The sequence below is a fragment of the Schistocerca americana genome, chromosome 1 (genome assembly GCF_021461395.2).
Source record: "Schistocerca americana isolate TAMUIC-IGC-003095 chromosome 1, iqSchAmer2.1, whole genome shotgun sequence".
NCBI classification, from domain to species: domain Eukaryota; kingdom Metazoa; phylum Arthropoda; class Insecta; order Orthoptera; family Acrididae; genus Schistocerca; species Schistocerca americana.
In genome coordinates, this window is record NC_060119.1 from 149,831,017 (window position 1) to 149,855,486 (window position 24,470).

Genomic DNA, 24,470 nt, shown 5'->3' on the forward strand with positions numbered 1-24,470 from the left:
TCTTTAAAAAAAAAAAAAAAAAAAAAAAAAAAAAAAAAGTCAGTCAATATCTTTCTCCTCAGAATCTCAGAATGCGAAAATATTTTGATAACTCCAGCCTACATAGGGAAAAACGACCATAGTAATAAAATAAGAGAAATTTGAGCTCTCAAAATAATATTTAGGTGTTCATTTTTCCCACGTGCTATTCGAGAGTGAAAGGATGGAGAAATAGCCTGGAAGTATTGTGCGAACGTTCTGCAAAACACTTGGTCGTGAACTGCAGAGTAGTGACGCAGATGAAGGTAAAATATGGGTTACAGACTTTGAGCCAGATTTGAAAACACAGTTCAATAGAGAGGTACTGATTTCTTATGTCCCAAAAAACTCTGACGAACTCAGTGAACGACCAAATAAGTAATGTTTTGGTCGTGATGGTTCGTTGGTGATCAATGCACACGCACTTGAATTTATGCGTGCAGTGTGTTATCATGACTAAGCATTAAAACTGCATATTAATGTGATAAGTAGGTAGAAGAAATACTCCAGAAGAAGTCGGGAAAGTGTAGTGTCGTCAGCCCCTTTGGTAGATTTGTTGCGTCTTCTAAATGTTCTGCAAATAAAACGCAACCGTATTTTGTTTTCTACATAATGTCATGTACGTAACCGTTCCTATTTAAGTAGTTCGCACCTGTAACTCATAGGTATTTAGTTGCAGCGACAGCATTTAGATTTCTGTGATTTGTATCGCAACCAAAATTTAACGAATGATTTTTTAGTACTCATGTGGAGCAACTCACACTTTTTATCGTTTTGGATGAACTGCCACGCTTCGAATCATTTTGTAATTTGTTTTGTACTAGACGACAAATGGCAGCATCAGCTACAGTCAGACAGGACAGTCGAGATCGTCTCTTAGAACGTCGATACAGGTTAAGCGCAGCAGGGGGGCCCATAACGTTCCCTGGGGAGTCCCTGATTTACATTCGGTTTCACTAGACGACATCCTGTCAATTACGACAAAATGTGTTCTTTCTGTCAGGAATCTGTGACTCCACTGGCACAACTGAGGCGGTATTCCGCACCCGTGGAGGGAGGGAGGAATTAGTGTTTAACGTCCTGTTGACAACGATGTCATTAGAGACGGAGAAGGAAAGCGGCGTGTCCTTTCGAAGGATCCATCCTGGCATTTGCCTTAAGTTGATTAGTGAAATCATGGGAAATCTAAAACAGGAAGGCCGGAAACGGATTTGAATCGTCGTCCTCTCGAATGCGCGTGCAGCGTGCTAACCACTGCGCCACCCCGCTCAGTTCCGCACTCGTGTAATTTTATTAGAAGCATGAATTCAACTAGAGATACCCTGTAGACTGTGTGTGAATACACACTACTACCCGTTAAGACTGTTACACCAAGAAGAAATGCAGATGATAAATGTGGTGTCACCGCCAGACACCACACTTGCTAGGTGGTAGCCTTTAAATCGGCCGCGGTCCGTTAGTATACGTCGGACCCGCGTGTCGCCACTGTCAGTGATTGCAGACCGAGCGCCGCCACACGGCAGGTCTAGAGAGACTTCCTAGCACTCGCCCCTAGTTGTACAGCCGACTTTGCTAGCGATGGTTCACTGACAAATTACGCTCTCATTTGCCGAGACGATAGTTAGCATAGCCTTTGGCTACGTCATTTGCTACGACCTAGCAAGGCGTCATTATCATTTGCTATTTATCTTGTGATGCATGTACCGTCAAGAGCTATGTTCACAACTTATGGATTAAAGTTAAGTATTCCAGCAGCTTCGTACTTTATTTGCTAGTCTCAAAGACCTTGCCTGTTCCAGATCTCACGCCATCCTGCGTGAGCTTAAACGCGTGCCTTTCGGCTACCCCACAGTGGCTTGGCTGTCTTGCCAAGTCACAACAGTTTGGCGACGAGGATTGGCGACGAGCCAATTCCCGTTTGTATCAATACGGACTAATTTACTTGTGTCATGGCTTCGCCACAATCTCCAGATGTACTGTCCGAATTTTATTGCTTGCAGAATCAGCAGACGCAGGCCTTATTGGATGCCCTTGGACAGCTCGTCCAGGGTCAACGTGCAATGCAAAACGATGTGGTAGCCGCCGCTCCACGGCTACCGCAGCCACAACACGCTGGTGCACCAACTTTTCGTCCTTTTGATGCGGTACTGGAAAGCTGGCTGGAGTGGCCACGCCAATTTGGATTCCATCTCGCCGCCTACAGAATTCAAGGTAATGAGCGGCAGCCTTTTCTCCTTTCCGCCGTAGGTGTCCAGACGTACCGTGTGATAGTGAAATTATTTCCCTGACGCGACGTAGCAACTCTGTCCTACGACGAAATTTTGTCTGCATTAGATGCATATTTCAAAGAATCAGTCAATGTAGTTGCAAAAAGGTATACCTCCTTTCGTACAAAACGTACAGCCGGTCAGACTAATAGGAAGTGGGTTGCAACTTTGCAAGGCCTTACTAGGGATTGTGCTTTTGAGTGTGAATGTGGACTTCCTTATTCAGATACTATGGTACGTGATGCAATTGCACAGAATGTTGCTGATGTTCGTATACGGGAACAGAATTTGAAACTAGTCAATCACTCCCTTCAACAAGTGATGGACATATTGGATCGGCAGGACACACTTCACTTTGCTCAGGAATCATTTGAAGCTTCGCCAGCCGTGTGTCACATTAGCCAGCCCGCCGGGCGAGCTGCACGGAACAGTAAACAGTTCTCGTGCCTGGCCGCGCCAAAGCCGCCAAGGCCTCAGTCACGTGTGCCACACAAGCAAGCAAATGCAGTGCTCAAATCAAGCCCGCGGTGTGCTACTAGACATTGCCCGTCACGCCAAGCTATTTGCTGTTTCTGTAATAAAGAGGGACATGTTCAAAGTGTTTGCCAGAAAAAGCTCAGATTGGAAGCTCACAACCATTCCAGGCCCTTTGCTTCACGCTGGAATCGGAATCGAACCCAGAATACTCAGGCTCTTGAACATTCGCCCATGGACATTCATGTAGTTCATTCCACTCTGCCCAGTGCCACTCTCTCTAACAGTGACTGTGTTCGTCCCACAAATAGTGTGCGTCGACATCGCCGGAAATCCCGTCAAGTCGCAAGTGATTCTGTACCAGTGTCAGTTCACACTGCACGAGATAGTCGCTCTTGTCGTCAGCAGGACAATAAACTTTTTGTAGATTTGGACATTAATGGCAACGTGATACCATTCCAGCTCGATACCGGAGCTGCAGTTTCCTTGATCAATCACGTCACGTACAAACAGCTGGGCACACTTCCGTTGCGTGCCGCAAATGTTAAGCTAACTACTATTCAGGACAAGCAATCCCTGTGTTAGGACAGTGCAGCCTTCTTGCAACATACAAAGGACAAACAAAACTTTGTCATTGTACGTCCTTCGTTCTTCTTCGGCAGTGAACTTCTTTGGTTTAGATTTATTTCAGTTGTTTAACTTGTCTATAGTCAATCAGGTCCTATCAGTGAACCAGACTGTGCCTTCAGACAGTGTTTCTCGTCTATGTGAAGAGTTTGCAGACATTTTTGCACCGGGCCTTGGTTGCGCTAAGAACTATGAAGCACATTTGGAACTGAAAGTAAACGCGCAACCGAAATTTTTCAGAGCACGCAATGTTCCCCACGCATTGCGTGATGAGGTCGCAAGAACATTACACGATTTGGAATCACAAGGTGTGATTTAATGTGTGCAGGCTTCTCTCTGGGCATCACCCTTAGTAATTTTGCAAAAACCTTCCGGAAAATTGAGACTTTGCGTGGACTTTAAGGCAACAGTGAATCCCGACTAGTGACTGCAACTTTTCCTTCACCCCGCCTTGAAGATCTTTTTGACAAACTGTGCCCGGGTAAATATTTTTCGAAGGTTGACCTAGTAGATGCGTACTTGCAAATACCGGTGGACGAAGAATCCCAGCGCGTTTTGGTGGTTAACACGCATCTTGGTTTGTACCGCTTCAAACGACTGCCATTCGGGTGTGCATCCGCCCCTGCATTGTTTCAGCAATATCAGCAAACTGTTTGTGCGTCGGTCCCTACTGCAGCAAACTATCTGGACGATATTGTGATCTCCGGAAAGACGGAAGAAGAACATTTAGCCAATCTCAGAATATTATTTCAGGTCTTGCGACAAAATGGTCTTCGCTTGCGGAAGGACAAATGTGTGTTTTTTGCTCGTGACTTACCCTATCTGGGCCATGTACTCAATGTCCAAGGCATACATCCCAGTCCAGAGCACCTCCGTGCCATACAAGAATTGCCTTCGCCGCAGAATTTGAAGCAGCTACAGAGTGTGCTGGGAAAAATCAATTACTATCATAAATATGTGCGCCACGCCTCTTCCATTTCAGCTCCGCTTCATCGCTTACGCCGTAAAGGTGTTCCGTTCGTCTGGACGACGGAATGCGAACGCGCCTTTCGCCAGTTGAAATCGGCGTTGCTTTCCAATACTTGCCAGAAAACCCTTTTGTGGATGCATCGGATTTCGGGATCGGTGCTGTGCTTGCGCACAAAGATGGTTCGCACGATCGCCCTATTGCCTTTGCGTCCAAATTGTTCTCGTCTGCACAAAGAAATTATTCACAGATCGAGAAAGAAGCTGTGGCTCTCGTATTTGGTGTTACAAAGTTTCATGATTTCTTGTATGGTCGTCACTTTACCATCATCACAGACCACAAACCTCTGACATCGCTTTTTCATCCGACCAAGCCTGTACCCCCACGTACAGCGCAGAAATTCATTCGCTGGTCTATTTTCCTATCGCAGTACCGCTACGATATCTTGTATCGGTCCACTGCTAAGCACGGAAACGCCGATGCGTTGTCCCGTTTGCCTGTTGCTGAGGATAGAGCATTCGATTCTTCCGAACTCGCTTGCATGTTCATTGATGCGGAAACCGATGACGTGGTCGAATCGTTTCCCATTGATTTTCGTCGTGTAGCTACAGCCACAGCTGCTGACCCTGTCCTTGCTACCATTCTGCGTTTTGTTGCTACGCAATGGCCCTTGTCAGAGTCACGGATCGAGGATCCGTTGGTTCGCCGATTTTTTGCTCACAAGGAGAGACTTTTTGTTCGAAGTGGTGTTTTGCTGTTGCGTTCTGATAATGATCAGTCCAGGGTCGTGGTCCCACGTTCGTTACAGACCTCTGTTTTACGACTTCTCCACCAAGGACATTGGGGTATAGTACGAGCGAAACAACTTGCTCGCCAGCACTGTATTTGGTTCGGAATCGATGCTGCGATTACGAAAATGCGCTCTTCTTGCATGGCGTGTGCCAAACAACAATCCGCACCACCGCGGAAATTCTTTGCATGGCCAAAAGCCACTTCCCCTTGGCAACGCTTACACTTCGATTTGCTGGTCCATTCTGGAATGCTCGATGGTTGGTTGTTGTCGATTCCTTCAGTAATTTTCCTTTTGTTGTCCGGGTGTCTTCCACGACGTCTTCTGCCACCGTCCAAGCGTTATCTGCTATCTTTTGCATTGAAGGTCTTCCGCAGACTATTGTTTCCGACAATGGCCCACACTTCATGTCCGCAGAATTTCAGTCATTCTGCAAGGCCAATGGTATTCAACATCTGACGTCCGCGCCGTTTTCCCCACAGTCAAACGGTGCCGCAGAACGTTTGATCAGGACTTTCAAGTCACAGATGTTGAATCTGAAAGAGTCGCATTCTCGGGAGGACGCGATATTGCTCTTTTTGTCCTCGTATCGCTCTCAGCCCCGAGATGGTCGCTCGCCGGCTGAGTTGCTCCACGGTCGTCCTCATCGAATCTTGATGTCTATGCTACATCCGCCGCATCAGGTTTCTGTGCAGCGGCAGACACCTGCTTTTGCCCCAGGCGACGTTGTCTACTATCGTAACTATCGAGGTTCACGGCGTTGGCTCGCAGGGCGCATTCTTCGCTGCCTCGGCCGCGCTATGTATCTGGTTTTGGGGGCCTCTGGTGAGGTGCGTCGGCATCTCAATCAGCTGCGCCTCTGTCGTCGCACGGGTTCTGCCGCTCCCCGTCTGCTTTCAGCGACGGTGCCGCCCGGTCAGCGCCCTGGGGACCCATCTACTGGCTCGCCCATCCCCAGGTGTTACCGACGCTGCCTTCCATTTTGCCCCATGGCGCCGCGCCGCCGCCTGTTCTCCCGCCGGCGACGCCCGCAGTGGACGCGTCGCTGCAACCGCCGGGCGCCTCCCTGGGTCACGCGCCGCCGATCGCTTCCCGTGACGAGCTGTCCTCCGATATGGAAGTCTTGCCCGCTCCGGACCACATGGCGTCTTCGCCCGTCGGGTGCGTCGACCTGATGGAGGTCGACCCTTCGGCCCCTCCTGTCTCTCTACGGGCGCATACACGGCATGTTTCGTGCACCATGGAGTAGGTTTTCAGGCGTTTCCTAGCTCCCCTCGAACCGAATGGCAGGGCGCGGGTGGCACAGCCTCACCTGTTGTTAGGCTCCCCACCTCGTCGCATACGTCAACATGGGGTCCTGCCCATTGCGGGCGGAAGCCTTCTAACACAACCGTACGCCGATTTGCGGGGGAGGAATGTGGTGTCACCGCCAGACACCACACTTGCTAAGTGGTAGCCTTTAAATCGGCCGCGGTCCGTTAGTATACGTCGGACCCGCGTGTCGCCACTGTCAGTGATTGCAGACCGAGCGCTGCCACACGGCAGGTCTAGAGAGACTTCCTAGCACTCGCCCCTAGTTGTACAGCCGACTTTGCTAGCGATGGTTCACTGACAAATTACGCTCTCATTTGCTGAGACGATAGTTAGCATAGCCGTCAGCTACGTCATTTGCTACGACCTAGCAAGGCGTCATTATCATTTGCTATTTATCTTGTGATGCATGTACCGTCAAGAGCTATGTTCACAACTTATGGATTAAAGTTAAGTATTCCAGCAGCTTCGTACTTTATTTGCTAGTCTCAAAGACCTCGCGCCATCCTGCGTGAGCTTAAACGCGTGCCTTTCGGCTACCCCACAGTGGCTTGGCTGTCTTGCCAAGTCACAACAATAAACGGGTGTTCATTGGCCAAATATATTATACTAGAACTGACATGTAATTACATTTTCAAGAAATTTGGGTGCATAGATCCTGAGAAATCAGTGCCCAGAACAACAAACTCTGGCCGTAATAACGGCGTTTATACGCCTGGGCATTGAGTCAAACAGAGCTTGGATGGCGTGTGCAGGTACAGCTGCCCATGCAGCTTCAACACGATACCACAGCTCATCAAGAGTAGTGACTGGTGTATTGTGACGAGCCAGTTGCTCGGCCACCATTGACCAGACGTTTTAAATTGCTGAAACATCTGCAGAATGTGCTGGCCAGGGCAGCAGACGAACATTTTCTGTATCCAGAAAGGCCCGTACAGGACCTGCAACATGCGGTCGTGCGTTATCCTGCTGAAATGTAGGGTTTCGCAGGGATCGAATGAAGGGTAGAACCACGGGTCGTAACACATCTGAAATGTAACGTCCACTGTTCAAAGTGCTGTCAATGCGAACAAGAGGTAGCCCAGACGTGTAACCAATGGCACCCCATACCATCACGCCGGGTGATACGCCAGTATGGCGATGACAAATACACGCTTCCAATGTGCGTTCACCGCGATGTCGACAAACACGGATGCGACCATCATGATGCTGTAAACAGAACCTGGATTTATCCGGAAAAATGACATTTTGCCATTCGTGCACCCAGGTTCGTCGTTGAGTACAGGATCGCAGGTTTCCCTTTCTGTGATGCAGCGTCAAGGGTAACCGCAGCCATGGTCTCCGAGCAGATAGTGCATGCTGCTGCAAACGTCGCCGAACTGTTCGTGCAGATTGTTGTTGTCTTGCAAACGTCCCCATCTGCTGACTCAGGGATCGAGACGTGGCTGCACGATCCGTTACAGCCATGCGGATAAGATGCCTGTCATCTCGACTGATAGTGAGCAGCATGGCGTTCCGTTTTACCCTCCTGAACCCCCCACCGATTCCATATTCTGCTAACAGTCATTGGATCCTGACCAACGCGAGCAGCAATGTCGCAATACGATAAACCGCAATAACGATAGGGTACAATCCCATCTTTATCAAAGTCGGACACGTGATGGTACGCATTTCTCCTCCTTACACGATTCATCACAACAACGTTTCACCAGGCAACGCCGGTCAACTGCTGTTTGTGTATGAGAAATCGGTTGGAAACTTTCGTCATGTCAGCGCGTTGTAGGTGTCGCCACCGGCGCCAACCTTTCGTGAATGCTCTGAAAAGCTAATCATTTGCATATCACAGAATCTTCTTCCTGTCGGTTAAATTTCGCGCCTGTAGCACGTCATCTTCGTGGTGTAGCAATTTTAATGGCCAGTACTGTAGATTCACATGAACGACATTTTCTGATCCGTGGTGGTTACTTGTCAATAGGTAATTTTCTTCAAGGTATTTCATAACGATGAAACACAATGTCCTACTGCAAATCGATGTCAGTGACATGGGCGTATGGCTATGAAGAACTCACCTTAACTCTGTGGATCCTCCTGGCCACGCCCACGACAGTGAGCCCTTCTCTCAGCAGGGCCTGTACGATAGCGGCGCCGATTCCTGAGCTGGCGCCCGTCACCATGGCGACGCGTCCCCTGTACCTCTCCATGTCGTTACCTGCGTCTGCAGTGTCCGCCGCTTGCGACGCAACTGATTCGGCGGCACGCGTATCTCGCCGTTTATCAGGCGCTCCTCAAGGCCAGCCCCACAGCCTTTGGCAGTAAGGCACTCCAAGAACGCACTGCTTTGATCATAATAATAATCGTGATTTCGTGTGGCGCAACGGCCCTGTCAGGCCTTCCAGTTTGACGCCACTTCGGCGACTTGGGTGTCCCTAACATACCACTGTTATCTAACAGTTTATTCTAGGCGCTGCAGTCCGGAACCGCGGGACTGCTACTGTCGCAGGTTCGAATCCTGCCTCGAGCATGGATGTGTGTGATGTGGTTAGGTTAGTTAGGTTTAAGTAGTTCTAAGTTCTAGGGGACTGATGACAGAAGATGTTAAGTCCCATAGTGCTCAGAGCCATTTGAGCCTAACAGTTTAACGCGGAATCCACAACAACTGCCGTTCGTGGCGACTCACCAGATCGTTCATAGGTGAAGGACAGCCTAAAGGCAACGTGGCTACCAAGTCTGTCGTGACGTAGCTCTCGCCTTGCATAAAATGTTTTCGGTTTAATTGCAACGTCAAATTCGGTTAAAATACCCAGTTTCCAACGGCTGCTCCGTCTTCTGGGACTAATTCCGGGTGCCGTAAAATATTGTTCTCTTTTACAATTATTTCACTTGCACACGAAGTGGCCGGGCTGGCAGGGGATAAAACTGCTTCTCAGAATCAGGTTACACAAATTGAAAAGATGGTTTAAAATAAAAACACGCGGAAATAAGTGAAAAGTTTCCAAAAACACAAAAAGGAGAAAGATATTTAAGATTTTTTTTCAGTTAAGCGTATGTCAATATTAAGATAAAAGAAAAAGAAACTCTGGTAGGCTATACTGAAGATTTTAAAAACTCCTGAATGATCTCATATTACACAACTGGCTGTTAAAATTGCTACAATACGAAGATGACGTGCTACAGACGCGAAATTTAACCGACAGGAAGAAGATGCTGTGATATGCAAATGATTAGCTTCTCAGAGCATCACTCAAGGTTGGCACCTGTGGCGACACCTACAACGTGCTGACATGAGGAAAGTTTCCAACCGATTTCTCATACACAAACAGCAGTTGTCCGGCGTTGCCTGGTGAAACGTTGTTGTGATGCCTCGTGTAAGGAGGAACCATCACGTTTACGACTTTGATAAAGGTCGGATTGTAGCCTATCGCGATTGCGGTTTATCATATCGCGACATTCTACATCTACTTCCATACTCCGCAAGCCATCTGACGGTGCGTGGCGGAGGGACTGCAGCTCGCGTTGGTCGAGATCGAACGACTATTAGCAGAATATCGAATCTGTGGGTTCAGGAGGTTAATACGGAACGCAGTTCTGGATACCAACGGCCTCGTATCACTAGCAGTAGAGATGACAGGCACGTTATCCGCATGGCTGTAACGGATCGTGCAGACACGTCTCGATCCCTGCGTCAACAGATGACACGTTTGCAAGACAACAACCATCTGAACGAACTGTTCGACGACGTTTGCAGCAGCATGGACTATCAGCTCGGAGACCACGGCTGCGGTTACACTTGACGCTGCATCACAGACAGGAGCCATGCGATGGTGTACTCAACGAGGAACCTGGGTGCACGAATGGCATCACAGCATCATGATGGTCGCATCCGTGTTTGGCGACGTCGCGGTGGACGCAAATAGGAAGCGTGTATTCGTCATCGTCATATTGGCGTCTCACCCGGCGTGATGGTATGGGGGGGGGGGGCATTGGGTACACGTCTCGGTCACCTCTTGTTCGCATTGACGGTACATTGAACAGTGGACGTTACATTTCATATGGGTTACGACGCGTGGCTCCACCCTTCATTCGATCCCCGCGCAACCTATATTTCAGCAGGATAATGCACGACCGCATGTTGCAGGTCCTGTACGGGCCTTTTTGGATACAGAAAATGTTCGACTGCTGCCCTGGCCAGCACATTCTCCAGATCTCTCACCAACTGAAAACGTCTGGTCAATGGCGGCCGAGCAACTGGCTCGTCACAATAAGCCAGTCACTACTCTTGATGAACTGTGGTATCGTGTTGAAGCTGCATAGGCAGCTGTACCTGTACACGCCATCCAAGCTCTGTTTGACTCAATGCCCAGGCGTATCAAGGCCGTTATTACGGCCAGAGGTGGTTGTCTGGGTACTGATTTCTCAGGATCTACGCACCCAAATTGCGTGAAAATGTAATCACATGTCAGTTCTAGTATAATATATTTGTCCAATGAATACCCGTTAATCATCTGCATTTCTTGTCGGTGTAGCAATTTTAACGGCCAGTAGTCTACATTTAAAACAAAATAATATGTATTATGTTATGGTGTATTGGTGATGCTGGTGTGCATGAGTATGGTCGTTTGGTCGGGTTCTCATATGTTACCTGCTATTGTAATGAATTTGCCTTTACTGTACTGGGGCAAAGACGAATGAGCGCACTGCATGAGTAGTGAATAAGATCACTGCCTCCTTGTTTTGTTTTATCGGTGGTTGAGTTGATAGACAGTTTAGTTGTGCAGCGCTAGGACATTTTGTTTGGGGCATAGTAGCGAGCAGTTGAGTTTTTCACAGAAAGAGATCTGTTATTGGCGAATCTGAGAGAAACTAATTGGAAGCTTTATTATGGATATGAATCCTCATTTATAATACTTTGTTGTTCTTTGTACAGGGTGTTTCTTTAAGAGCGTGCAAAAATTTGACGGGGCATAGAGGATGCTTCACTGAACAATTTGAGGTAGGGATCCTGGGATCGGAGAAGCCAGCTTAAGCAGATAATAGGAATAAAATCACATTATGTCTGCTTTTTTACAAATACCATCATTCACACAGTGAACGTAGCATTTGTACTGTATTTTACCGAACATGCTGAAACTGACAGCCCTCAACCTCAATGCAAGCGTGACATCAGAGAAGAAGATTCTGACGCACCCTAACAAATTTCCGTGGTGTGGTCTTCACGTTGATAGGTCCTTCATTTCTTCTTGCCAATGAACAAGTCTCTCGCTGTCATCGATCGAGAGAGATAAATGCTCATGATGGATGTTGCCTGAAAGGAAATCGTCCCCTGTATTTTTTTTTTTTACTTTAGTTACAGTTAACTGCAAATACTATCATTGACACAATGATCGTACCAGTTCTACTATATCTTATAAAATGTGCTGAAGCTGGCGGCCATGAACTTCAATCCAAGCATTGCGGCGGCGCTGTTCCTTTCGTCCTGTTACCTGCGCCTACCTGTGAACTCGTTGCAGCAGATATCGCCGGTAGGAAAGCAGAGCAGAAACCTATCGTACTGCAACTCCCACCAGGCTGCATAAAACGTAACTATTCTAAGAATCGGGTAAAGGTCTTAATACTGGAAAAATATCGGTGTAGTCTGAAGTCGAGAATTACAAGTTCATTGCCGATCCCGTGCCAATCCTAACACAGTCACGCTCAAACCCTTTCATTCACGTTAGCAAGTTTATGGCAACGTATTTCCTGAAATCTGAACAGCAACAAAGCTTTGGTTGTTCTTAAATGAAAATGCTCGCCATACTGTTAAGTTTATCAGTGTCTATGCACTCACGTTTTTAGTAACCAATCTGCGCAATATGTCACGCAGAATTATTGTCTTTCCTCATAGACGAAGTTACTTATAAATCCATAATTTCTAAAATGAACACACCGGGATAAATATGCCTTCACCTTAAAACACTTTTGAAACATGTAGTACAACTAAAAGTGGCAAATTACAACTTCATTCGCAGCTCATATTGCACACGATCGTACCACTGAAAGGCTGTGCGCTGTCTCACTAGACAGCTGTAGGCCTTCTGTATCTCCAAGAGCAAAGACGCGGGAAGAATACTCCATTCTGATTGATCAGTTCTCTTTAAGGCCAATAGGAAAACATTATTCTCCCGCGTTAGTCCGCGCTTTTCATGAGTAATGTAAGGGATCCGTGATCCCACGAACGTAGATGCTAGTATCCGACGCCCAGGTCGATAGTAGACAGGAGTCGATTGTCAAGCGCTGCAGGAGGCAGTGAGACGAGTGTCGAGTGCAGAGTAGTGCTGGAGTGTTGAGTGAGAAGTAGTGTTGGAGAGACGGGCAAGAATGGTGATCAAGTGAGTGGTAAACGGTAAAATTTACCGGAGTGTGACAAGTGAGCACGTCCCCCTGATCGTCGTGGGGTTGACCTTCACTAATACCGATTCGCGAGTGATATGAAACAGAAAGTGACAAGTGACGAATTACGTGTTTCGCGTCGGCCAGCAACAACCATGGATTGCAGTGAGGATTGTTGTGGATGTTAACCATCATCATTACGTGTGACGAAATACACTCCTGGAAATTGAAATAAGAACACCGTGAATTCATTGTCCCAGGGAGGGGAAACTTTATTGACACATTCCTGGGGTCAGATACATCACATGATCACACTGACAGACCCACAGGCACATAGACACAGGCAACAGAACATGCACAATGTCGGCACTAGTACAGTGTATATCCACCTTTCGCAGCAATGCAGGCTGCTATTCTCCCATGGAGACGATCGTAGAGATGCTGGATGTAGTCCTGTGGAACGGCTTGCCATGCCATTTCCACCTGGCGCCTCAGCTGGACCAGCGTTCGTGCTGGACGTGCAGACCGCGCGAGACGACGCTTCATCCAGTCCCAAACATGCTCAATGGGGGACAGATCCGGAGATCTTTCTGGCCAGGGTAGTTGACTTACACCTTCTAGAGCACGTTGGGTGGCACGGGATACATGCGGACGTGCATTGTCCTGTTGGAACAGCAAGTTCCCTTGCCGGTCTAGGAATGGTAGAACGATGGGTTCGATGACGGTTTGGATGTACCGTGCACTATTCAGTGTCCCCTCGACGATCACCAGTGGTGTACGGCCAGTGTAGGAGATCGCTCCCCACAGCATGATGCCGGGTGTTGGCCCTGTGTGCCTCGGTCGTATGCAGTCCTGATTGTGGCGCTCACCTGCACGGCGCCAAACACGCATACGACCATCATTGGCACCAAGGCAGAAGCGACTCTCATCGCTGAAGACGACACGTCTCCATTCGTCCCTCCATTCACGCCTGTCGCGACACCACTGGAGGCGGGCTGCACGATGTTGGGGCGTGAGCGGAAGACGGCCTAACGGTGTGCGGGACCGTAGCCCAGCTTCATGGAGACGGTTGAGAATGGTCCTCGCCGATACCCCAGGAGCAACAGTGTCCCTAATTTGCTGGGAAGTGGCGGTGCGGTCCCCTACGGCACTGCGTAGGATCCTACGGTCTTGGCGTGCATCCGTGCGTCGCTGCGGTCCGGTCCCAGGTCGACGGGCACGTGCACCTTCCGCCGACCACTGGCGACAACATCGATGTACTGTGGAGACCTCACGCCCCACGTGTTGAGCAATTCGGCGGTACGTCCACCCGGCCTCCCGCATGCCCACTATACGCCCTCGCTCAAAGTCCGTCAACTGCACATACGGTTCACGTCCACGCTGTCGCGGCATGCTACCAGTGTTAAAGACTGCGATGGAGCTCCGTATGCCACGGCAAACCAGCTGACACTGACGGCGGCGGTGCACAAATGCTGCGCAGCTAGCGCCATTCGACGGCCAACACCGCGGTTCCTGGTGTGTCCGCTGTGCCGTGCGTGTGATCATTGCTTGTACAGCCCTCTCGCAGTGTCCGGAGCAAGTATGGTGGGTCTGACACACCGGTGTCAATTTGTTCTTTTTTCCATTTCCAGGAGTGTACCTAAAATCAGCAACCAATAAGAGATATAAACGTAATTAAAACTGTAAGGCGAAGGTAGCAACTGCTTCAGAATTTGTGTGTTAGTAGGAACTATATATCAGTTTGTAGATGGCAACCTTTATGGTCATTAATAATAGACAAACTTTCAGTCATTCCACCATTCAGTCTCAGAACAGCCGCTCTCGGTTGAAATACGTCAGAAACCACAGCATAAAAACCGATAGCCTTTCATCCATTAAGCACACGGTCATATAATCATAATAATTAACTGTTTGGTGGCTTCGATAAATTACACAAAATCCAGTAAAGGAATTAAACGGGGGTGTTTCACTAAGCAATCAACAAATAACACACTTTAGAACCGTACTTTTTACCGAAATAAGTATTTAGCATTCTGATATTTTGTTTATACTTTTACCTTATCGACTATTTTGATTTGCCCTCGAATTAGATTTCCTTTTACCATAAACTTACTTAACGTATTGTTATACAAAATTCCCCGTCGTCTGCATTCACACTGTCTTTCTCAGTAGACCAATGATCTACATATTTACTTTAGATCACATTCATGCATCATTCACACTGCTAGAAGCATATACAAAACTGTACAAACAAAAATAAACAAAAAAGCCTTGAAGATATAAACATAATTCAGAAAAACATTGTCTAGACGTGTTTCTTGAAAGTCTCTGTGCACTCCTGTCCTCTAGCAGATGAAAATAAGAACTACGTACTCAACTGTGAACCCGCTTCAGAACGTCTGTCACTGTGCACGCATGAGCCATTCTCCCGATACACAGTCTCTATACAGGAGCGGTATAAGGCGCTACGCTTCAGCATGACATCTGCCAACAAGATTCTGACGTACCCTGAAAAATGTACCTGGTGTGGTTCGAATCACACCACAGGCAGCTACACTTCTGGCAACTAATTCCATCTCCGTATCCATCGGCGCTTCATACACAAGTAACATTAGATGTCTCTATAGGAAATAATCAACGGGAGTCAGAGCAGGTGACGTCACAGGCCGTGGAATAGGATCTCCCATTCTAATCCAGCGCCCTTGAAATACTTCTTAGTGATCAGGCTGGACCTCCTTATTTCTTTGAAGGAAATAAAGAAAGTACATGTAAATAAAATGTAGAGTAAGTGTAATCCTGTGCGCATGTTAGTTGTACATAAGCTGGAACACAGTAATGCTAGACAAAGAAAGCGGTAGACAAGTTTACTTCCATATCTCCTTAAGCTGGCTTCTCCGACCCCAAGTCCCCTACCTCAAATTGTTCAGCGAAGCATTCTCTACGTCTTGTTGCACTTTTGCACGCTCTCGCGGCAAGACTCTGTCTTGATGGGGAATATTTTTGGAGGAGTTTTTAAGGTATGTTCGTAGTTTCTTTGTAATGAGAGAAATTTGTAATTCTTAAAGTCTTCTTACGCTGTGCAGTCCTTTCATCAATATTCAGAGTCTCATTTCTTACAAAAGATTTTCTTTAAAGTAAAACCCACCTCCATGATTCATAGTAATGTTTTAATATTCTGTCGTGTGTGCATTGCACCTAAAATCACACGCAATTACAGATTGTTTCTGGCAAGCAAAAAAATTTAGAGCAGATTATTTACTTTTAGTTGCTGCATCTGCTGACTTGCATTTGCTTTCGAAAACGTCAGTACTCCAGACGCAAAAACAGCATGATGTGTAGGATGTAAGTCACTTTTATTTCTGGGCAAATCGCACCTTGTATTCTTGAGCATACAGTGGGTAGTTGGGATTTTCTGGTGTTGTACTAAGAAGCAGACTGATTTTCAGCGAAAAGCATTGGTAATTTCAAACAGGTATTTTTTACGAGTGGAGTAGTCTGTCAATATTCCAACACTGCACTTCATACCAAGCAACGTTCATAACGTACTTTGGTACTGAGCTTTACTTATAGTTTTCACTGAGCACACAATTACTTTCTTTTGGCTCGTAAGTAGATTCATTTTATTTATTTCAAATTTCTCATTTTATGAAGTTTAAAGTTTTATTTCGCGACTCGTGCGCATCCCATGTCTGAGAAACAGTCAGTTTTGCTCAGCAGTTGAATGCGACACCTGAAGTACATGTTCCAAGTGAAGAAAATTTTTGAATTCAGTATGTATACTGTTTTCTCTCGCATACGGAAAATTTTTATAGAAAGCTTACAATTATTGTGAGGAAGGTGCACTGACTATGGGACCCTGTGGGACCGCAGGAAGCCTGATAACCAGCAACGTGGAAGAAGTGGGAGGATGGAAAATGGAAGGAAGGTGTGAGATGGAGCATAGCGACAAGGATTGGAAAGAGGGGTATCTTTCGGGGCGTATTTCAGCGCTGCGGAGTGGGAGTTGGTTAGAATTCCAGCGGGAGAGGATCTATAACGCATGAAGATGCTTAGAAGTTGGAATGTGGATGCTATGGCGCAGCAAGGTACCTGGACTGGTGATTAGAGAAAGCGAAATTCGTATGCTGGGAGTGGGTTTTTCGGTTAATATACTGTATCCAAAGGCGCTCTATGGTGAGGAGAAGGTGTGGTTAGTGGGTGAGTTGGTACACGGCGAGAGCTGGAAAAAGTAGGAGGGTGTATTAGGAAAGGCGAAGTGTGGTCTTTCAAAAATTTCAAGAGACTTGTAGGATTTACGGGAGATGGAAGTTGTGGCAATTTTGGCGTAGGTGAGGATGGGACGAATGACTGATTTATAGTTGACGTTAAAGGCAGAACGATGTAGACATCCATGTGTGGCCTGTTAGTAATTCTAACAGTTTTATTCATTTCGGGTTTTGTGTTGGATTGTAAGATATGCATTCAGTGTTAGTTTTCTGACAGCAAAGCATAAGAATAGAGTCATGGTCTGGAGTGTGTTTTCTTGGTATGGTTATAGGCCGATATCTATTATAGAAGCAATTTTGAGAGATGAACGACAAATTAAAGTATTGAGATCCAGTTAACTCCTAAAGCGCTAGAATCATTTCACGAAAATGTATTTATATTTATGCAAGTTGGAACTCCATGACATAAACCAAAAGTTCACTGAAATGTTTCAGAGAAAACCACGTGAAAGTGCATGACTGGCCTGAAAACAGTGCAGCCACGAATCCCATTGAATTATAGTGCAGCAGTTTAAATAGTTCAATACAAGGTAAGTATCATTATTTAATTTAATTTTAATTGATTTTTGTTTAGTTTTGCCAATACGTAGCAAAGTATAATCAATGTAAAAGTTATTCATTTATACACATGAAAAATTATTAGTATTAACAATTTTTCAATCCACATCCATTGTCATCCACATATATTCCCAAAACTAATTTTCGTTTTCCCTCTAATGGCAGTTGCAGCTATTTTTTGTCCTAACAAAGCATCACTTGCTTATATTGTTTCTTTCACATCTAATTGAAGTTCTTTATCTGATTTGAGTCTTTTTTCTAAATCTTTATTATCTCTATAGGCAATATCACGTTTTTTACAAGTTTCATCTAATGGAATAAATCCAGGATCCCCAGGTGCTAGACATTCTTCACGCTTAGTAAATGGTCCACTGTAAAAATTTACTGGAAGATGCATCTCCAGCATAGGTAAATTATTTAAAGCCCATTTACTGAGCTTCTTTCATGTTTTTCACTTTTCCTAATGTGTGAGGAAAATTATTCAAAAAATTTAATCAAATGTGAAAGTCCTTTTGGACTATTAATAAAAAGCCTTACATTTGTATGTTAACATCTGTGTTATTTCAACTTCATCATTATGATAATTTTTATTTCCAGCTAAGTCTTCTCTACGAATTACTGATAATTTATCCATTAAATCGCAAACATCATTCATTCAAACATACCTGATGGGTTTTCTGTAAACTTCTTTATTAAACCTTCACGTATTTTCTCAAGTGAACTTATTTCTGAATAATCTGAAGAATCAATAGTTGATCTTCCTCAGTTTGAGAAATACTCATCAACAATTCTTTTTATGAAATATCTATATTTATTATATCTACTAGATTTTATTTTATTTGGGCTACTCTCAGAATATAATGCTTCTGATTGATATAATACATATGCATAATTAAATAAATTAACACCATCAAATTTTTCATCCATATTATCCATAATAATGTTTTCTTTTCAGTTAAAATATTCCTTAATTCATCTGTACCTTCATATGTATTTTCGCCAATACCTAATTTATCTTCATTGATTTCAACTGGTAATTACCAACATATTTAAATATACCAATGGGACTCAGCCCAAAAACTTCATCTTTACTATGGTTAATATACTGTAACATTGTTTCACCAACATTAACTTCTTGGTGCCACTATTAATTTGTTTTTTTTTTTTTACAGTATCTGTCTTGTGTTTTCTTTTATTCTCTTCTTCCTACTTTTGCAATTCATCCTCTATTTCTGCTTCACTTAATGTGCATTTATGTTGTGGACTTTCATAAGATTTAATTTTTAATATATCTCCAAAAAGTCCTATATTATGATGATATGGGATCATTTGTTTTCCAACTGCTCTATTTCCTTCAGTAGCTATCAGAACATTGTCACCTAAACCTTCGATTCCTTGTTTAACTTCTTCAATAGCATTGATAGATATTGTATTTTTTTGTTTTTTCTCCAAAGCTAAAACCGTTCTTTCATTTCTTCAGCTTTCTTTCCAGATCGATGAGCTTTTTTAAGAAATTCTAGGTTGTGTTTTGGAAACATTTATCAGAGATGAAAAAAATTATTAAATATTTTTAAACATTTATGTTCACATTTAACATTAATGTTGATATGGAATTCTGTATTTTATTTCTGAACTTACTTTCATTCGCTTTTCTAGTGATATCTATCATAAAATATACAAAATGATCATTTCAATATTTACTGCACATTTCTTTAAAAATTGTCAAATTTTAAATCACTTTCAACAAACTCATGATAAATTTGAGTGTCACTTAAATTTGTGTCATCTTCCCTGAAAATATATAAAAAATTAAGATGGTCTATGTCTATTACTTATTGTCGACCTCTAGTAAAATATTCTTTAACTATATCACAATTTTCAGGGATTAATTCATCAAATACAACTACAGAATCATCTACACATTGATATAATGGAAAAATTTCATAGTTATTTTCAAAAAAGTTGTGATTTTCCATTGTGCTAATCTTCAATTTTTTCACATCGTTTTATAAATTCTTTATATTTTGGTTTATCAAAACTTTTTGAATGAACATAAAACTGATTAATTTAATTCCAGTTCAACTATCTTTGAGCTAGAATATATTTGTCAATCAATAATGTTGTTTTTTTGGAACCACTTGATCCTACAATTGCACATCGAATAGAACTTTGTGAAAGTTTACAGCACCTACTGTTTTGATTCCTTTTCTCGAATTCTTATTTTTTGTTCCAAATCTGTCATTCATTTAAATAAATTTTTATTAATACAAATGTAATGCAGTCAAGATTCCTTCATCTGTCACAGTAGATTATTTCAGTTAAGTGGTAAGTCATCTATTCGTAGAAAAAGATATCTGTTCCAATAAGAAATGCTGGTAAACATTATATTAATTGGCTTTTATTCAATTTTTTTAAGTCCAAATATTATATTGAAAAATAGTAGATTTTGTTGCATTGTGGAAACTATCGAAATTCCCATTGGTCAGAACAGTTTAAGAAATTTATCCAACTCATTCATTTCAAAAATCCAAATAACCATATTAATACAAATGAAATTTAAAATAGAACTGTTATCGAAAGTGATGTAGAAATATACATGGACATAAAACATGGTATTGTTAGTACATTATCATTTTGTGACCAGGTTGCAGAATAACATAAACACTGATACTAAAGATATTCTTAAAATTATTTCATTTCACTTACTTAATATAAATTTTAATTTGATTAATGCAACATTTCTTAAACATACAGATCGTTTTCAGAGAGAAACTGATATTATTGCTTCATTTAAACCAAATAATGTATTTCGAAAGCGAGTTGTTTATGAAGCACAATATCCTGGAGCTATTCCTATGTTTGATACTTTTCAAGATTTAGAAATTACTGAAACTGATGAAATGAGAGTCTGATTGACTTAATGGTTGTTCTAAAAAGGTCTTAGTAAATTTTATCCTTAATAAATCACGAAAAAATCGTGAGTTATCGGTTCCACTCATTTTCTGTGAATGAGAAAATAATTGAAATGAGCCCAGAAACGATACAGAGATTTAAATAAATATTGGTAATAGATGGCTTCATATGAATCATGCACAATTGTACTCAAACTTTAGAATTGTTATACCTAGTCCAGATGGATCAGCATCAGATTTTACAGCTTATCATGAAAATTCAATAAAAATTGTTAGATTATTATGTGACAAAACTGTTTGATTATGTGACTGTAAAGAAAGGAAGCAATATTTTATCTAGAATCGAACATCATTTTATTTCATCAACAGCTACATTATATTTGACTTAATCTGTTACTGATAAAATAAGCTTGGAAGAACATATTCTTAATGATGTAAAAGTAAGGAGTAAGAAAAATGAGGTACTTTATACACTTGGAATACCTGGTCCATTTTTTACTGTTTATAAAGAAATTATGTGGAAAGGAGATTTATCAGTAAATTTTACTAGGTAGTCTAGTTCTGAAGATGCAGTTCTTAAATAGCATGATTATAACAATGCCAGACGTGAAATTGACGATGCACTTACTAAGGAAAGAGAAATTATAATAGAATCGATGGAAATTCGTGTACCATTTGTTAGTAGTAGTAGTAGTAGTAGTAGCAACTTTATTCATCAGTAGATCTCTCTTTACAAGGATACAGGACATGTCAAAGTATTTACAAGTTTAGATCAATTTAAAATAAGCTAATTCGTACACACATATCCTTACAAACTTCTCATTACAGACAATCATTAGATGTACTCCTGGTATACAATACTCATTTTACAAATAACTTATTAAATAATGTAATGTCACACTGTTCACTCATATCTCACTATCAGTCACTGCACACACTATGCACACATTGTTTTATTGTACTTCACTCACTTCACACACGAACACACACACACACACACACACACACACACACACACACACACACACACACACACACACATACATACACACACACACACACACACACACACACACACACTGGTGATCTGTAGGCCATTTTCTGTACCACAACTTCCCATTTTCTGCCTTGAAAAACTGAGTCAGCATCCCTCCTAAATGAGTGTGATGTTGAGCTCAGAAAGAAGAAGAGGTGTTAGTATTGTGCTATGCATACCATGAGGGTAAGTTTCTCTAGAACAGGAAAAAAGAAGGAAAAAAACGTAGTGTGATGGTGCTATATGGAATTTTGGATGTTTTATAATCATTATTAATCTTACTTGATTCAAAATCTTTTTTACCAAACCCCTACTTTGTTTTATCTAAGTAATCCACCAATGTATAAAATATATTGCACAAGAGGTACTTCTTAGATGCCTTTTTAAAAAAGTGTATTTTTGCAATTTCTTTAAAAGCTTTTGGTAATTTATTGCATAGTTTTATTCGTTGCTAGAAAATGCTGTTTTCAGTTTTATGTTTATTTTTTCTTGGCAAATGTAAGTTGAGTCTAACTCTTGTTCTGTGGTCATGGACAGAGCTGTTTGTGCGGTAATTACCAATGTTATTTTCGATGTGTACAACTGACTGGTAAATGAATTCAGATGGAGCAGTTAAAATCCCCAGTGTTTTAAACATAAATATGAACCAACATATGAGATAGAACAACAAGAAAATATTATCAAAAATGCAAAATTCTTTTTATGAACTGTAGAAGGTGCAGGATTGAGTGGTAAGAAAAATTTCTAACTTTATGCCACAAATTACTATAACTCTGCAGAATGTGATGTGCTATATTTCATATATGTTACATTTCAGACAAATCCTAAAAATAATCAGTTACTTGACTGTTCATTATTTGAATAGGTTAAGCTACATTTTATATACTTGAAAATTTCAAGAAATGAAATTTTCCCATGGAGATGTGGAATATTAATCCTCCACAAAGTTTTCTCAAAGCATACGATGCAGTTCTCGATTTTGAATGAGTTACACGACTCAACTAAGTCACTGACATAACTTCATATAACTTCATAATGAACTTTTCTATCTATGAGCTTAATATGACTCGTAGAAAGAATATCATATCATCCAGAAAACGACTATGTAACTTTGTACAACTTTTGATGAAAAAATTGCTAAGGCTACTATAGCAATTGTAACAATGTCAGACCTTTTAACCAAGTATTTAGACTGAAGAATATTGGACATTGCCTCACAAAGTCCTCAAAGCATCAGTGGTGTGGAGGAGAGCTAGCCATTTGACAAAATGTTTTTTATTCTCGCTTCTGTATGACTTGTCACCATCCCACAGTTGGTATCAAGACCTATCCTAAAGAGTGGATGGTGTGTTTCAGCCTGAAATAAAGGAGCACTCTGTTAACTCAGAGAGAGTCCTCCATGATGTGCTGATGTAAAGAAGGTTGGAGGCAAGAAGCGCTGTCTGTAGGAATAACCAAGTGGAAGGTTTTCGATAGTGAATGTTTTGCACTATTTGAAAATGAATTTTTTAATTAATTTCATTATATCGAATTCACTCTGTGAAAATTTTTGACTTTTTGATAACAGATTTATTTATTTACTTGCTTTTTTACATTCACCATAATTCATTTCATTTATTTTCTTGCAGTCACCTTTTATAAAAAATAATTTATTTTGTATGAAAAAAAATAATTATGTTGAAAATTGGTGAATGTGATATGAAAAATATTTATTTTTATTAATTTTCTAATTAGTTTAATGTAAAATAGAATTTTTAACTAAATTATGTAGTTAGTCATAACATCTAAGCTTTCACGGCTGGCGTCCTCATTAATTATAACTTCCGGGCTGAATTGCCATGGTCCATATGTAAAACTGCTTCTCCTTCTTGACGTTTTGTTGCCTACTGCAGGCAACATCTTGTGAGGTGAGTCGGCAGAAGTTTTAATTTATGTAGTTAGACTGAAAATTGGATTATAGTCGCTAGAAAGTATACATGCTAGGTAAGCTCTAGTCAGGTACTCACGAGGTAAAAGTTAGATGGTAAGCTAGAACTGTGCTAAGACCTACACTATCTAGCTACTACTGATATGGCACACATACCATGCCATGGCTCGTGAGCTGAATGCTTTCCCACCCTCAACACATTCTGTCAGGTGACCCATTTGGTAAGTGGTGCAGAAGGAGCTCAGGGGTTTAAAAGGTTTCCCACTGTAGAGAGATGTAGGCTGCACAAACTAGAACCAGAAACAAAGTGGTACTTGAAGTTGAGACGCCATTCAGTTTGATTTTTTTTTTTTGTATCTTACGAGATACTGCTGTATTTGTATAAACATTTGCTCCATGCTATAACACCATTTCAGTGACGCTACCACCTTGTCCAGAGAACTGATTAGTATCGGATCCAAGGTATTGTTCTGTAAGGTGATTTTTTTAGGAGGCAGTATTGCCAAACATTTATCATGCAAATACAGTAGTGAATATGTCAGGTTCTGAATCGTTGTTGTTGTTGTGGTCTTCAGTCCTGAGACTGGTTTGATGCAGCTCTCCATGCTAATCTATCCTGTGCAAGCTCCTTCATCTCCCAGTACCTACTGCAACCTACATCCTTGTGAATCTGCTTAGTGTATTCATCTCTTGGTCTCCCTCTACGATTTTTACTCTCCACGCTGCCCTCCAATGCTAAATTTGTGATCCCTTGATGCCTCAGGACATGTCCTACCAACCGATCCCTTCTTCTAGTCAAGTTGTGCCACAAACTTCTCTTCTACCCAATCCTATTCGATACCTCCTCATTAGTTACGTGATCTACCCACCTAATCTTCAACATTCTTCTGTAGCACCACATTTCGAAAGCTTCTACTCTCTTTTTGTCCAAACTATTTATTGTCCATGTTTC

General features: G+C 42.6%; 1 protein-coding gene across 1 annotated transcript in view; it reads right to left on the reverse strand.

Annotated features, from left to right (window-relative positions):
* Positions 1 to 8,669, reverse strand: part of LOC124625327 (dehydrogenase/reductase SDR family member 11-like) — a 132,039-nt gene extending 123,370 nt beyond the window's left edge. Inside the window, exon 1 of the mRNA XM_047149161.1 lies at positions 8,524 to 8,669. Coding sequence (XP_047005117.1) covers positions 8,524 to 8,655 — 132 coding nt within the window. The 5' untranslated portion in view covers positions 8,656 to 8,669. The remainder of the gene's footprint in view (positions 1 to 8,523) is intronic.
* Between the last annotated feature and the right edge of the window lie 15,801 nt (positions 8,670 to 24,470).